The 16,808-nt window shown below is 36.6% G+C and overlaps 1 protein-coding gene across 2 annotated transcripts in view; it reads right to left on the reverse strand.

The window, feature by feature from the left end:
* The window catches only part of CASK (calcium/calmodulin dependent serine protein kinase), a 217,267-nt gene that overhangs the window by 128,130 nt on the left and 72,329 nt on the right, over positions 1–16,808 (reverse strand). For both annotated transcript variants that reach the window (XM_065637084.1, XM_065637073.1), the window contains exon 3: positions 7,150–7,255. In XM_065637084.1, the coding sequence (XP_065493156.1) occupies positions 7,150–7,255 (106 nt within the window). The remainder of the gene's footprint in view (positions 1–7,149; positions 7,256–16,808) is intronic.

A 16,808-nucleotide genomic window follows, 5' to 3' on the forward strand; every position in this document is an offset into this window, starting at 1 on the left:
CAGTGCTTCCTCTCAACAATTTATTTCAGCTAGATGGGAAACAAAACTGAAACCTGAGCAACAGCAAGAACTGTAGAATACACAAAATGTATGATTAACTACCAAAAATTAGGAGATGTCATTCTCATGAAGCAGCAAAACCCTGTAGAAGACTGATTTCGCTGTAACTTGTTGAAAACTACATATGAATAAAGATCCAGAGGCACTCAAGATTTTTAGCGGTATCAATAGCTGCTGAGACACTGAGCCAAGAGTGTCATTCCTTTACACCAACTTTTCTATTAAATAACGTGTTTATAATCAGAATGGTCTTTAACATGTATTTCTACCTCCCCCTTACATACACCAGCATTTTTCGTTTAAATTTTGTGACAGTAAGTAGCAGTTTGAATTTTTTTTGTTGCAAATATTTTTCAGTTGGTTTAAATTACATTGATATTCAAAATTGCTACAGACTGTGAGCAGTAATGTTTGAAAGTTTTATTCCATTAAGATGAACTCTGTTGATCTCAAAAGCACAAATACGCATCAGGTGTGTTTTAAAGACTATCAGCGTTAGGTACGTGAAAATCGTAAAATATTTAAAAATTAAGATAAGTTAAAATCCAGTAAAATAAACACACAGACATATATACATGTTGAAGACATAAACGGAAGATGTAAAAAGAGTTGGTAAAATTACAACACACTCCTAATCTGAGAGAGAATCATTTGATTCCAGTAGAGGGCACTCACAGAAGCTACAGAAACTGACTGGGACACTTTTTGGTATTCACACTGAAAGTGGCAGCTAAAGCAACTCCTAATAGAGAGTTAAACAGACAACACCAGCACACCTGAATTGTTTTGGTTATCAGTACAAACTACATCCTCCAATTTCCCATATTCTACTATTGATTTTTCTATATTTTTAGCAGAACTGTAACTGGATCTCACCCCTTTGGATAAATGTTTCTTTCCAGAGTTCTGATCAGTGCTACTGTGCACCTTGAAAATCTTTCTACTATTCTGCACAAAGCTGATGATAAATTGCAACCTGCTCAGAAAGTTTACTCCTGAGTCATATTCAACACAGAAATCTGTTCCAAGGCTAATAGTCACTCCAAAGAATAGACTGTATACTCCAGAAGACATCTATACTTTAATCCTGAGGTAGGATAGCTTTGAATTTGCAGATGACAAAATAAGACGTGGCCTATGACTTCATTTATTGGTAAAGAATCAGAAAGTTTGAGAAGCACTGCTTTAGGGAATTTAATTACTTAAAAAAAAAAAAAAAAAGAAAAAATAAAGACTTGGCATATTGTTTGTAAGTGAGTTTAGTAAGTTTTGTACCATGTACGTTAAAGGTCTGTGTACAATGGCATCTTTTCCTTCAGTTGGACTGTTTATATACACTTGCCATGTTCACTTACTACAAGTAAACTGCCATAAATTAACTTAAAAAATACACTATTTAACTTTTCTTGAAGCCCTATGTAGTAACCTCTGAAAATTAAGACCAAAAAGTACAGAAGCTCTTATTTCCTATATATTGCTCATGCATTCAGGGTTTAGCACATTCCAGCTAATTAAATGATATTTCTGAGTTTACCTTCTCAGTATCTGTTTAGAACCTTTTCAGTACTTTAGACTGAGATACTTTTACAACTTCGCTGGCAACCAAGAGATGAATTTCAGTGCTTTTCATAAACTAACTCATTCCATTTAGTCACAATCAGACAAACTTCACTGAGAAATACTTAATTCCTAAATCACAGTGCAGGAGACAATCTTAGGAAATGTAGGTAATTCTAAACGGGTATGCTTGGAAACAATTTCCTACTACTGTTTTCATAGTGATGGTTCAAACAGATTATTAAATAACAGAAAGAACATATACATCCTTTAAAAGCACTGATTTTGGTGGTAATATAAAAGTAGTACTGTAGCTAACCTGAAGTCTTTAATTCGTACTCCAGTTTAATGCTAAGACTGCCATATGTCATCCAGTATCATAAAGCCATACAAAAATACTCACTTTGTTGCAATGCATGTTTATACAAATGCTTGAAAATACAAGTACATGCATTAACATTTTATATTGACTTCCACCAGTTAATTTTGCTTCCAAATGTAAGTTCTGAACCTTTGCTAAAATAATGCACCTTAATAGCCTGTGATAATTAAAGTTATAATAAATTCCAGAATTTCAATGCATAAATGTCTCAATGCTCTGAATTCTCAGTTGCTTTGCCAGATTCTGCTACTTATTACAAAAGAGCCAAAATTTCACCCGAGATAAAAATTGTGACTTCTAATTCTGGCCTTGTCAAATGAAACCTCCAAAGATTGCTCTTTAAGTATTGAAACTAATGAAGTCTGCTTTCCTATTAATTTATGCCTATCAAATGAATGAAATCAACAAATACTAACCAAAAGTAAGATGAAAGGATATATCTTTCCTCAAGCATAATTTAGCTTCCTTTGACAATAATCAGGCTATCGGGGACAAAAGAGCAACAGCATACCCAGACTAGATCATTGCCAAACTGTGTCCACAAGTAACAAGGCTACGATGTACTAAAAATGCATAACACATTGAAAAAAAAGAACGAAAAAAATCCCCAACACAAACATAACGTAAACATGAGTTTTATCAAGTCAAACAATATGTCTGTGTATCAAAGAGTTTGATAAGAGAATATTTAATACTTGACAGAATTTGGTTGCCTTAAGGCATTTAAGATTAGAGCTAGTCACTTTAGGCTCCCTTTCAGTCCACAGGAAAAACAGCATGTACAGAGATGCCTCAGATTTAGAGTGCAATTTTTAAACATCTGAAGTCAGGACAGAAAGAATCTCTAATTTATTGAGTCCTCCAAGTGTATTGTAAGCTTTTCAAAATGAATTTGAAAGTTTTTCCTTTTGTTGGATATTTAGAAAGTCTGTCCCAAACTTTAAATCTAGAAGCATCTGAAACTATTTTTCTTTCAGTAATCGCAATAACCTGTTTCGGTATGAAAAATACAGATTTTAGTTTCTTTTGATTTTTATTTTAAAAGTTAACATTTAAGGTTTATTTTTATCCTAGATAACGCATTATGCAAATATTAAAGAGCAGAAGGACGGTAAATCCATGCAGAAGATGAAGGAGTACAGGTGAGGCTCCATTTAAAAATAAAAACATAACTGGTATCCTAACATAATTAAGCAAATTAATGAAAAAAAAGTTTTCACTCCATTAACTAAGCAGCTGTGCTATTTCACAGTATTGTAACAAAGGAGAATAAAAAAAATAGCGTTCATTTTTCCCCTTCTTTTTTTTCTTAACACTTCAACAAAACCACATGACTGAATGTACCAACTGCCATTTAAATGCTCATCGGCTTATGCTTAAAGTAAACCTCAGTAACTGTAACCATTTTAAAGTACGGCTTTTATGAGTCTGAAGCATTTTTACACATTAGCTAGGTTAATCTGCAAAGTTGGGTATATATAATTTTATATATATATATACACGACCTAATTGATAATGTCCAAAGATATAAATCTCTCAGAATGCACTGAGCAAAACCACCTATGAGTGGTGAGACAATATTCTGCAAATGACCAGATTTTACGGCACCTGCGGTTCACTCACTAGTCATGTATCTGAGCTCTTCAGCATGAAAACTAAGTACTTGCAGTCCACATATTTTGATAATAATGAGGATAAAATGCATGTAATGTGCTCTAAGTCTGAAGTGTGGTTTTCAGACACTTCAAATGGAATATTTGCTTTGTTTTAGAAATATTGCAAGTAGCTGACCATTCTCAAAGTATTCTCACTGATAAAGACCAATGGTCTTTAGAAAAAAATATAACAAGCAATAGAATATAAAAACAAAAGTGACAGTTACATACCAAAAAGAGCATTCTATGTAAAACCAGTGTTTCTCCCTCACCACATGTGTAAATTACCAAGCAAACATGTGACAGGGACAGCACTGTCTAGAATAGCACATTATTGATCTCATACGAAAGAAACCAGATTTCACCCCATTTCATAAACGGAATATTTAAATAGCAGGAGAGTTTTGCATATTATTTTGTTCTCTGTAAGGCACGGACTTTTTTTTAAAAAAGACTGCTTTCATCTGTTTTGACACTGTAAAATATATCTGTTTGATGTACATGCTTGCATTAGGTAAAAGGTCACAGTTAACTCGAGACTAATGATGGATCACAGCTGTCAGCAAATCACACCACAGAAAGGAAAAAAAATTGTGACTGTATGATAAAGACTAGAACTGGTCCAATCTCAGACGCAAGGTCTATCTAGAGCCTTCAAGGGATCTCTTCCATCAGCAGAAAGAGTCCACTACCCTTCTGGGGAGCACCTGGGGGATATATGGAGGAAATCACTTGACATAAGCACATACTTTCTTATTTATGATGTAAAACACATAAGTACTTTTAAAACAGTAATTTTACTTTAAGAATAAGAATTTCTGGGACATGGTCTGCTTTTTACTCCCCACATGCACTTCATCTATTATGACCAACTGCTTATATGCAGTTTATTACAGCAGTACCTAATGGCTAATGGTAACATGACATGATGGCCCCATTCTAAAGTGTGCTTGAATTTGTGTATAAGTAGCGGTTAAAAACACAGATAATTTTTAGTATTAAATTTCATTGCTACTGTTCATGTTCATCAGTGCTTCTATGAATTGTGACTTGATTTTTAAAATGTTTATTTTAACAAAAGTTTTCAAAATTGGACACAGGTATTTTTTTTCTGAGTGGTACAATCTCTTGTTATCAGATAAATAAGCAATTGCTTATTTAACTTCTACTTTTTTGTAACAATAGATTTGGCAAGATATTTGGAGTAATTTTAGCAGCTGCTCCCTGTAGCTCACAGCTTATGAAACAGTGGTGGACCTATGTAGCATTTATGTGCAACTGATGGCAAAAAGTTTCAGGTTTGGTTATTCCGTGCATTTCATGTGCTGGACCTGAATTCATTTTCATGCAAAGCATCTGCCAGTCCACAAATAGCCCATCACCAGCTGGGCTTGTATCTCCTCTGCAGATCTGTGTTGTCTCCCTCTTTTGTGTCATTTCAGAATAACTAAAATAAAATACTAGAATATATTTTATTACTGTAGACGGAACTTTGTTGCAAAGCAGTTAAGTTTGTTGTAACCACAGCATAATGCACAGAAAGCAGTACGAGGGAAAATAAGTTACCTAGAAATGCACAGATGCTTTTCTACTAGCTACAAGTTTCTTATTATGGCCACAACTATATAGTATGCCACTAACCCAATCGAACTTGGACAATGCAGCCTTACTCCACAGCAAACATCGGTCTTTGTTGAATCACTTTACCAAAGCATCCACTCTAGTATAACACATTGCGCCCACAACTTTCATTCCCTGCTACATTTTGAGCACAGATGTTCCTACTGCCTCATTTTGTATCGCTGTTTATTACAAGAGGGTGATGTCTTGTAGTGTATAAGGGAGACAAGGACACACGAGACTGTAATGAATTATTATCCTTCAAATAATTTAGCCTCACATTTCCTTCTTTCATGTGGCCTGAAGTCAGGTACAGTATTTGTGTAATAATCCTAATTGTTCAGACTTACTTTTTATGTATACAAACATAAATGCTAATAGGCTTGTCATTAAAAAATTACTGCTTTTGTCTCATATTTCTGAGCTACCGGCATGGTAAAAATAGAACCAAACCTTTTTTCCATTTCAAAATCTTGTTAATTATCACAGTATGTCTCCCCAAGGTATACAAAATTATTTCCTAATACGATAATTAAAGTCCCTTGGTCCATCTTTTGGGATTTACAAAATAAAAACCAAGGTCAGTACTGAATTAAAACTTACAGAAAAGAAAGTATAAAAAAATTATTTCACACAATCATAAGTTTATAAATTTACCTAAAACCCAAACCAAAACAAAAAGACTTTCCAGCAACAATTTTCAGCTTTACATCCTTTCTCCCTTTTGCTGTTACCACCTTTTTCTCTACCTTAATGGCAAAACTAACATGTGAGAATTATTTTTAAGTGCATATCTCAAGTCAAATATTTGGCTCTAGTGGAAATGCCAATTCAACCTAACACCCTGGCATGATGTTGCTTGCTCTAACATAAGCAGGCCAAATGCATCAGAAAACATAATGCAGGAAGATCAGAAAAATTAGATATAAACACATATGCCCAGACACACTAGGAATGCACACATGTGGAATGTAAAAAGAAGAGCTGGTAGGTAAAAAGAAGGAAGATTAAATATGGAAGATGTACAAATTAGCATTCTACATGTCTGGTTTTGTTCTTCCCAGTTAGCTAAAACCTCACTCAAGGAGGACTAATCATTTTCCCTCAAAGAAGGAATGTGGCGATCTAGGGGCTACCCCCCCTTTTGTTTCTCGTTGTTGATTAAAAATACCTGCACACTGCTGAAAAGTCATGTTTAGTTCACCTTTCCATATGACAATGATAACTAAACTCTGCCATTCAAGCTCCCAAAACGTATCTTTTAGACAAATGCATCTTTTGAGACGATGTGAACACGTATATTGATTTACAAGAATACGTAAATACTCCCATAAGCTTTACTTTCTTATGCAGTAAAGGAAAAGCAGTGCTAAAGAAACACCAGCCTGGAGAAAAGCAAACAAATGAACACCAAAACTTTACAACGGCAATAGAATAGTGTTCAGCTACCCAAAGATGATGACTAGCAGCAGATTTTTAACTCATTCTCATGTAACCTTTCAGGGACACGGTAGCCACCAATGAACACCTTAGAAAGCATGCTGTAAGTAGGGGTGTCAAACTCATTTTCACCATGGGCCACATCAGCCTCGTGGTTGCCTTCAAAGGGCCAACTGTAATTTTAGGACTGTATAAATGTAGGAGTTTAAGGCTGTATAAATGTAGGAGTAGTTACCCCTGCTATAAAGAATCAGCCTGATGTTAGTCACTTAGCCAGTGTGACAACTTTTTTTATTTGGGACAACTTGCACTTGCCAGAAATAAATATTTTCATAGCGCTCAAGACTTCTGAGCTACAAAACAAGCAGGTGGAAGCAGGATTTTATTTAGCAAATGACTGCAAAGAAAGAAAAAAAATCAAAGAGAGAAACTTACAACTCAAAGACCATATAAAGCATTCCATCTGAGCTGTACGTCTCCAGTAGTTCAACAATATGAGGATGCTTCAGCATGTGACAAATACTGGCTTCTCTCTTCAGATCTGTGAAAGATAACAAGGTAGTGTATTAGCTATATAATCAAGCTGTTGAATTTTAAAAAATTGAAAACAATTACAACACAGTGTTTAGAAACATGTCCACATCTGAAATTTCCAGTAAATTATTTAATCTTTATAAAGAACGCTGGTGAGATTAATTTTTCTCCTTCAGAACTTAAGCATGAAAATAAGTTTAAACACTCATGCAGATCTCAAAATATAAAACCATAAAACTTAACAGGCTTTCTTGATTCAACCTATTAATAAAAGATCTCCTTGACAATAATCTGAAGAACTACATGTACATATGCACACTACATGAAGATTTTAATCCTAAATATCCAACATCACTGCAAAATTATTTCTTAATACAGAAGACCGGCTCTTTCACCGTACTACAGAACTATTAAAACCTGTAGATCTCTAGTCTGATGCCCCTGATCAAAGCAAGGTCAACTACAGCAGGTTGCCCAGGACCACATCCAGTTGGGTTCTGAACACCTCCAAGAATGGAGATTCTACAAACTGTCTAGGAAACCTATACTGGTATCTGATCAGCATTATAAGTAAAGAAGTTTCTTTCTTACATTTAAATTTCTTGGAGTTTACTTCTTTAATAGTGATTTTGGTTTTTTTAAATCACAATATATGAAATGACATTGTGTCATGGTTTAACCCAAGCTAGCAATATCACCACAATAGCCACTCACTCATGCCCTCCCCCCTACCCCCCAATAGGGGACAGAATCAAAAGGGAAGGGAGAAACTTGGATTGAGATAAACACAGTTTAATAAAATAACAAAATACTAATACACTACTTGTAAATATATATAAAAAACAGAAATAAAAAATACTTAAGGCAATTCCCCATGAACTCCATCCACACTAAGCAGCCAGTCCCAGGAAGCAATACCCCAGTCCTGAACAGCCGATCCAGAAGAGAGAAAAAAGAAAAAAGGCAGAAAAGCCCAAAGGCCTCTGCAAAATGGCAAAAGGCCAGGCTAAATGTCCCAACCAAAACTCCTCCAGCTGCGTTCCACAGCAAGCAAGAGCCAGAGAGAGAGAGAGAGAAAGAGAGCGCAGAAGAGCAACCCGGAAGGTCCCAACTCCTCTTAAATAATTAGCATGATGCTAATGGGATGGAATATTCTTATTGATCAGTCTGGATGTCAGTCAAGCTCTGCCTCATCCATGCCCCGCTTCGTTGCTGCCTCACACCTGTGGGCAGAGCGCTCAGAATGTCCTTGGCTCTCAGACCAGAGGAATTAAAAACATTAACTCTGTGCTGGGGTGTCATCTCTTGTTCTCAAACTAAGTCCAAATAATGAGCATGCTAGCTGTGAAAAAGAAAGGTTTCTAACTGCATGAAGAAAATTAACCCATTTTCAGTCAAACCGGCACACATTGGCATAAACTTTAACCAGCATATATTGGCTTTCCAGAGAAGATGGAGAAAAGCAGAAACAGTTGTGGTTAAAGAAAGCAGAAACTACCATGACAACTCTCAAAGCTCAAAATATTTTTTTTAACCAAATAACACACTTTTTCTGATCACAAATCAATCCTTCTGTTAGTATAGACGTGTAAAAAACAAAACTGCACTGCACAATTTTCTTTCTTGTTTGTTGAAACTATTTGTCATGGTCTAACCCCAGCCAACAACTCGATCCCAGCAAAAGCAGTATAGTATTTTTCTTATTTAATCATCCTTATAGTTTTTTTCTTTTAAACTTACCACTAGTATTCTAGAAAAAGAGCAAAATCCTGAATAAATAGCCTTGATGATAATTTGAGAGGAGAGGAAAATATCAGTCTGTATTCTGAAGCAGACATTTTAATTTTTTATTCTTTCCATATGGTTGTTCGTTGTTCAGTAATGACCTCCATATATATTTATGGGAAAATATAAATACTGTTTCTTGGTTTGAGAATGCTTACCACATTGTTGTGCTATAATAGAAAGAAATTTGAAATGCACTATTTCCATATGTGCCCTATTACATTTCTAACATGAATCAATAACATTCAAAAATACAATCAGCCACATGAACATTCTTTCATGTGAAGCACTTAGCAGTTACCATATTCATGCTGGACTTTTGATCTTTTTAGTCAACTATAAGTTCAGAAGAAAATCTCAGAATTTGGAAATGACTGAATTTCAATCTAAGAAAAATTTTCAGGTTCACAAAGTGCAAATTATCTTACTAGAACTTTCACATTACACTTGCATTATGCGCTTCCTCCCTCACATCCTTGCAAATATAATCTAAAAGCAAAATGAGCAGAGCAACCTCTTAGAAACCATTATATAATGTCATTTAAGAAAGCGGAAGCAGAGCAGCAAAAAGAAGTGAATAACTGTCTTTCATTGATGCAGAAGAAATTTTAATAAATTAATAAAAAATTTATCCTTTATATAGAGATGAAATTCTATCGAGTAAGAAGACAGCAGTATGTCTTTCACTATTGCAAATACTCACATATCAGTTTTTACACTGCCTTAATGCAGAGGAACTACTAAAACCGTATTGTAAGGTTCACTTCCATCACACTTAGCCATTGATTCAACACTACAGGATTCCCACCTCTTTTCTAGGCAGTGAGGTTGTCCTTGGCTTTCACTGAAGTACACATCCAGTTTTTCCTAAATAGGATCATAGGTAAGCACACCAAGAGGTGGCACAAGAGAACAGAAAACTACGTGGTTCTATGAATGACTATGATTTCCAGAAGTTATGTCGCTTTTATTTCGTCTTTTACTGTATAACAACTTCAATGCTACTGCGTTTCCCCATGGTATCGAATACCTATTCTAGACAAAAAACCAAAGTGAAAATCCAATAGGAAACTACGGAAAAGTTCATCTTTGTTTACAGGTAAAAATTTTGGCCGCTTCCCTTATTAATTTCTTGAGGACTTTATTTATATTTTGAAAGGAAGTAGAACTCTGGGTAAGAAAATATATGCTGCCATCTGCCTTGTTCCTTTTTGTAATACTGCACGAGTGAAACAATTGCTCACATACTGAGCATCAGCAGCGGAGGAAGGAGAAAGTGGAAGATAAAATTGCCAAACAGGAAAACAAATGATCAGAGGTCACAGAACGAGGTTTTGTATGACTAAGGGGTCTTGGGGCTAAGAGCAGAAGAAAGTCCTATTTCAAAACCAGCAGCGACTTGTTTAACAGTAGACCTATTAAGAGAGAAGAAAACTAGGTGTAAGGAGACAGACGAGTACGTAGCATTGATTTAACAAAGCCACAGGGCAGAAAAGAGATGATGGATTCTGAAGTCCATTTGGACTGCGACCCAAATGGCAAAACATGTCATGTTTAAGACCAGTAAAAAGGAAAGGAGAGGGAGGAGAAAAGGCAGAGAGAGATGGCACACGTATTTCATTGTTTTCACTTAAAAAATGACATTATCATATACTCAAACCTTTATCAAATGCTTTTACCAGACTGAATTAAATTTCATCTCCACATCTTCCTCAAGAGGTAATTAAAATCCCAAATGCCTACAGATACTGTTCCAGTTCTGAATACAGCATAAAACCAACCAGATGTTTGGCTGCAAGCAGGTTATTGAAGACTTCCTAAGAAAAAAATCCATTATTATCTTGTGAGCCACCGTACTATCTGTAACTTATCCTTTTGAATATAATATCGTACAAAGTATTTGTTACCGCCTGTTAAGTTTTCTAAACCTCTGCTGAGTATTTTAACCATGTCATGCAGTTATAAAGGTCTCACACATCCCATATCAACATAAGCCTTTCATACTGCAAACATCTAAAAGAGTTTCAGGACAACTCTAGAATCTGCCAGTGGATTAAACTTGCTTTAAGTAACACAAAGTGACATGTATCATTCACAAATGGTTCTGTATCTTGTATTTAGAACAGCCTCCTTCAGCAGGAAACAAAATTTAGCTAAAAGAATATATCCTAAAGAAAGACAAGGTATTAGAATCTAAAACAAACTTTTAATTACTGGACTTTTCACTTTTTATTTGAATCCCTCATCTATTTATTTTTCTCTTCTTGATGTGGCTGAAGCCGCCTCTGTCAGCACTTCTTTTGCAATTAAACATTAACGACAATAACGATACTAAGTACAACAGTAAGGTTTAAAAGTACAAGCTTAAAAAGTTTCTCTGCCAACTGCGTGAAAGGTGTTGTTACAGAACCAGAAATAGGGAGAAAGACGTGGTGCTTCATTTAACTTGCTTAGCACACAGTCTGATACTGCACATCAGAATTTGAAAAGCATTTAAAAGCTGTAATTTTACACCACCATTACCAATGTTACAGAATTTCAGTCTGTTTACAAAACTTTGGGGATTTTTTTAGCAACTGGAGACATGTTCAAGTTTCCATTTTACACTTGGCAAATTATTTAGAGTCACTGTTGTTGTTGAAATGGTATTAAAGTTCACACTGCTATAACAAATGAAAATTTCTAAAATGGAAAAGGGATTTTGCAGCAATAGTCACTACACAGAAAAAAAGCAGCCTTGTGTTTGGACAGTGACACTGAAAATTAATTGCTGGAAACATGAGAAAGATAACTGCTCTAAATAATTGTAAAGAAAGATATATCAGACTTCCATAGAAAATATAAAATATGAGCATCACTTAAAATTTTCATGGGAGTTAACTATCTAATATCCTATGCATCTCAGACAATTCTGGCAAACACCTAATTTCCTTTCAAAACCGATACCAAAAGTTCTAAACCATCTCAAACACAGTAAATGTATTTTGAAAGTATGTTCATGGTATCCTACAGCATGGAAGAATTAGATGCTCTCTAGTGGCCTGAATTATAGCACCATTTTAACATTTCGAAAGTGACACACACAGGCTGTAGCAGCCACATCTTTATGGGGGAGGGGTCACATCAAGTTTCTAAACAAGATGGAAGACATACGTGATTTTTAAATGTATAGTATTCTGATTTTCCAGGTTCAGTCCTTTAAAGGATTAGTTCTTCAACCACAGCAAGGGCGTGACAGTATTTTGAAAGCAAGTATTTACATAAGTAGTGAACTCCTTGCTTAAAATGCTTCTCTATAGTTTGTACAGTGAAAATATGATTATATATAATTTAAATAGATGTGGTTTTAAAAGGAAATTGGTTGTGTCATTCTCACCTATCGTCCTTTGGTTTGCATCACGGAGAAGCTGCTGACCACTCCAACCGGAATTCATCCAGGTACAACTAAACTGAATGATGTAGCTTGGGAATGTGCCTGATGCACTGCAGTTCTGAACAGGACACAAGGCCAGACTAGTGTTAGTTCAAAGTAACTCCCTGAAGTATGTACAAGGCAGACACTGAGACCTCAGCATCAACTGTTTCACATGAGAAATATATTGGGTTTTGTCTTGTGGATTAGCCTTGGTTAGCTGCTAAAATCCCACCCAGGCTCTTGAACACTCTCTGCTCTCAGGAGGCCAGGGGGTAGAAAATACGAACTACAGGCACAAAAAAGCTCATGTGTTGAGATAAAGACAGGGAAATTGCTTACCAGTTACTACTGTGGACAAAACAGCCTTACTTGACAAAGTTAAATTAATTTATTGCCAACTAAAATCACAGAACAGTTGGGGTTGGAAGGGACCTCTGGAGATCATCTAGTCCAAACCACCTGCTACAGCAGATTCACCCAGAGCAGATTGCACAGGAATGTGTCCAGGCAGGTTCTGAATGTCTCCAGAGAAGGAGGCTCCACAACCTCTCTGGGCAGCCTGTTCCAGTGCTCTGGCACCCTCAAAGTAAAGAAGTTTCTCCTCGTATTCAGATGGAACCTCCTGTGCTTCTGTCTATGATATAAATATTTGTTGATTTGCATAGAAGGAAGGAAAAAGGTAAACATTAAACCAATACATTTCCTCCCCCCTTTCACAGGGTCAACTTCACTCCTTCACTCCAGACTCCTCTGTCCCCAACTCGGTGCAGGAGGTGGAGGTCACACTCAGCCACAGTGGTTCCTCTCTGCTGCTCCTTCCTTCTCATATCTTTCTACTGGTCCAGCACAGGTCCTCCGTGGGCTGCAAGGGGTACCTGCTCTGCCATGGTGAACCTCCTCCTTTCCTGATCTTGGTATTCCCTCCTTCAGTTCCACACTCCTTACACCTCATTCCAGCATTTCCTTCCCTTCCCTAAATATATTTTCACAGAAGCATCATACACATGGTTGATGGGTTCAGCTTTGGTCCATTGGAGCTGGCTGTGTCCAGCACAGGGCAGCCACAGGTCTCTTCCCATGGAAGCCACCCCTGCAACTTTGCATTACCAGAAACTTGCCACTTACACTTAATACAGGTCTGCTCCTTTTTCTAGCAGCCAAGACTGCACTAGACGCCATGCTTCAAGGGGTTCCAGAGGACCTGACTACCTCCAAGCTGAGCACACTGGTACACACCTCTGCCTCAAGACAGCATTGTAACAAGCACACAACACATCCTGCACAACAGCAAACCCCAGTTTAACTAATTATACTGTACCTGAGGTTGCACTTCCAAAACCAGGTGAACCTTCAGGGCAGTAGTTGCTTAAAAAGTTTCCCTGTCCTCTCATTGTTTGCTCCTCTGTGAAGATTATTTTTAGGCCTTATTATTCTAATATAGCAAGGAAATCATAAAAGCTCTTGGTACAGTCAACATACTGCAACAGGAATGAACAGCTGGAGGGTGGAACATCCCATACTGACACTGGCAATGAAACTCTGCACTACAGAACCACAGTGATGTTTCTGCCCAAAAGATGTTTTAATTTTTTTCTTCCATAAGAGAGTATTCCCCTTTCTCTTAATTAAAACTGCACTGCCTGCCTTCCTGGGATATGTGACGGACTCCTCATCACGCAGATATATCTGACCAGTTAATGACTTCTTGCCTCAACAAGTAGTAAAAGCTTTCCTGCCTCTCCTGCCTCCCCTCCCACACTCTTCAAAGTGGCTAAAGGTCCGTGGTAGCCAAGCTGATTTAACTGCTGGCTGTTTCTCTCTTCATCCCACACACATACTTGCCCTCTGTTCCACTGTGCAGCAGCCTGGAGCTTGTCACACAGCTAAACCATTTCAGTGTTAACTCAGTAAAAAAAAACATTCATTTTTTTCCCCACTGGCTCAGTGTCTCGCAGTCTTAGCATGTGAAATTGCTCAGTGAGCAATCTCAAGTATAGAAGTTGGCTTAAAAAAAAGGAAAGGAATATGCAAGGAGAAAGCAAATAAGATTGTGAAAGCCAGCACTCAGAGCTGCTTAGGATGTTGCAAAACACAGGTACAAGCACAAACACACACCTTTCCCTGCAAAGTGTTTCCATTGTCACCAAATCTGTTATCGTATAATAAATCTGTAACTTAACAAACATGCTTAAAACATATACCAAAAAGAAACAAATGCATACAGCTTGTGAATGGCTCTTGATAAACACATCATGGTAATCAACAATTACAATGACGATGTGAGATAATCCATCTCCAGTCAGTATATTGTTTTAGTGCTACTGCAGCATTTGGAAACGCAATGATGGCATGAAGAAAGAAAACCAAAATACAGTTACAGCTAATACTTAACAACTAGAATCCATACCTGAGCAACCCCATGCAGAAACTTGTGAAAATCTCCATTTCATGGAATCAGACTTTAGAGACACTCACTAAATTCTGAATAACTTCCATTCTCTATTCTATTCCATTCTTTCCCAGTGTTTGGACATACATACAAACATTGTAATAGCTTTTTAGCTGAAGCCGAGTGTCCTGGGAGACTTAAATGGCAATTTTCCTTTCACAGTTCAGATTCCATCAGCTATGAACATGAAAGTGGATGTGAAAGCACATTTCCTTTTCTCTCATGAATTCTACTACATCCACCAGACTTGTCCAGAATGACATATCTGACAGATATGGTAAGCTGGTTTGCACGGTTGTGTCCAAGAAAGCAACTCCTCCCTCCTTTTACTCATTCGCTCATTTTTATTGGCCTACAAATAAGCAATGCTTCATAAGTAAGATGGTGTATTTTGGGTAATGAATCAACTTGAACTAATAAAATTGTTTAAGAATGTCTGAAAGAATATCAACAGCTACCTATTTCCGGTAATTGAAAGCAAATTATTTAATTTAATTACAATTCTTAGCAACTTTGTAAAAAGCGTCCACCATAACAGGGGAAAAAAAAAAAAAAAATCACATCTAATATTTCTCAAGCTGGAAGAAAGATTGGATAAATCCATATCTCTCCTCTAAGATTTTCTACACTCTATATCCTCTTGGTTTATACTCAACAGCATGTCCAGCGAGGTTGGAGAACAGAGGAAGAAGAGGGGAAACGGAGATAACTGAAACCAATGCTTCCTGGATTTTTTTTTTTTTTTAGGATGCACAATCTCTATTTCAAAACACTGTTAGTAGATCTCACTGCTGCAAAGCAGCAGTTTCAAAAATGTTTCACAAACTGAAGTAGGAACACGATAATCAGAAGTAGTGTTACAAGCTCCATAAATTAATTTATAAAGGAAAAAGGAGGGTTCTCTCTGTTGTAAGTTTGGAATTCCAAACAGAAATGGCATTGCTGCTGAAGACATTTTGAAACCTCTGCTGTAAAATCTGAAACACTTTAATTTTCTCCTAACATTGCTCTGTTTTCAACAATTAATGAAAGGAAATTGAAAATAATCATTGCCTCTCAAGCCATGATCAATCAAATTATGAAGCGGGTTCACTACTGATAACCATATTATATTAAATCCCTTGTTCCCACTTGTTACACAGCACCACATAATAGCCTGAAACTCAACACCTTCCCAGATACCACAGACCACATGTTGTTACACTACAAACCACAATTTTAAACGCTTTGTGATACAATGAATTCTTTAACAGAGGGAAATGGAAGGGTATGTGCAGCAGTTGATCTGTCAGAATATGCTGTGAAACTTCTTTTAAAAAAAAAAGAAAAACAATTAGACACAAGTTGTGTATTTGGCAAAAGAATGCTACACGCTGGCTGGAGCACTGAACTGACAAAATGTTCAGCTGTAAGGTCACAGTAGTCTTCTTTATTAGACTGACTGGAAGGTCATAATTTCATAAAGTTACACAGATTGTTTTTTCTTGTACTGAAAACTGATAAACATTTAAAACTAGCAGTCTCATTAAAAGCAGCAATTGTTCCCTCTTCTGTCAACTCATTTTCCCCTCCTGCACCATCTCTCCTGTTCAGGCTGGTGCAACTTCTTGTGCAACCGTACAATAAACAGAATGAAATAATTGATCCAACCATAAAAAAAAATATCTTTTTTTCTCTCCCCTTAGAGCTGTTTTTCAGCTGGACTAGTTCTGGCTAGTTCTGGGTATCGCACAAACACTTATGAGCACAATGGTGTTGATAGCACAGCAACAGAAACAAATAGATTACAGCAGCGTTGCTTATCTCAACAGGAGCACTGTCTTAAAATGTTTGACAGTATCTTAAATCACTACTGTCTTACAACATTGCTGTCCTCCCCCCAAATACTAAGGAAGTCAGAAAACTACAAAC

Source organism: Caloenas nicobarica, chromosome 1 (genome assembly GCF_036013445.1).
Source record: "Caloenas nicobarica isolate bCalNic1 chromosome 1, bCalNic1.hap1, whole genome shotgun sequence".
NCBI lineage: Eukaryota > Metazoa > Chordata > Aves > Columbiformes > Columbidae > Caloenas > Caloenas nicobarica.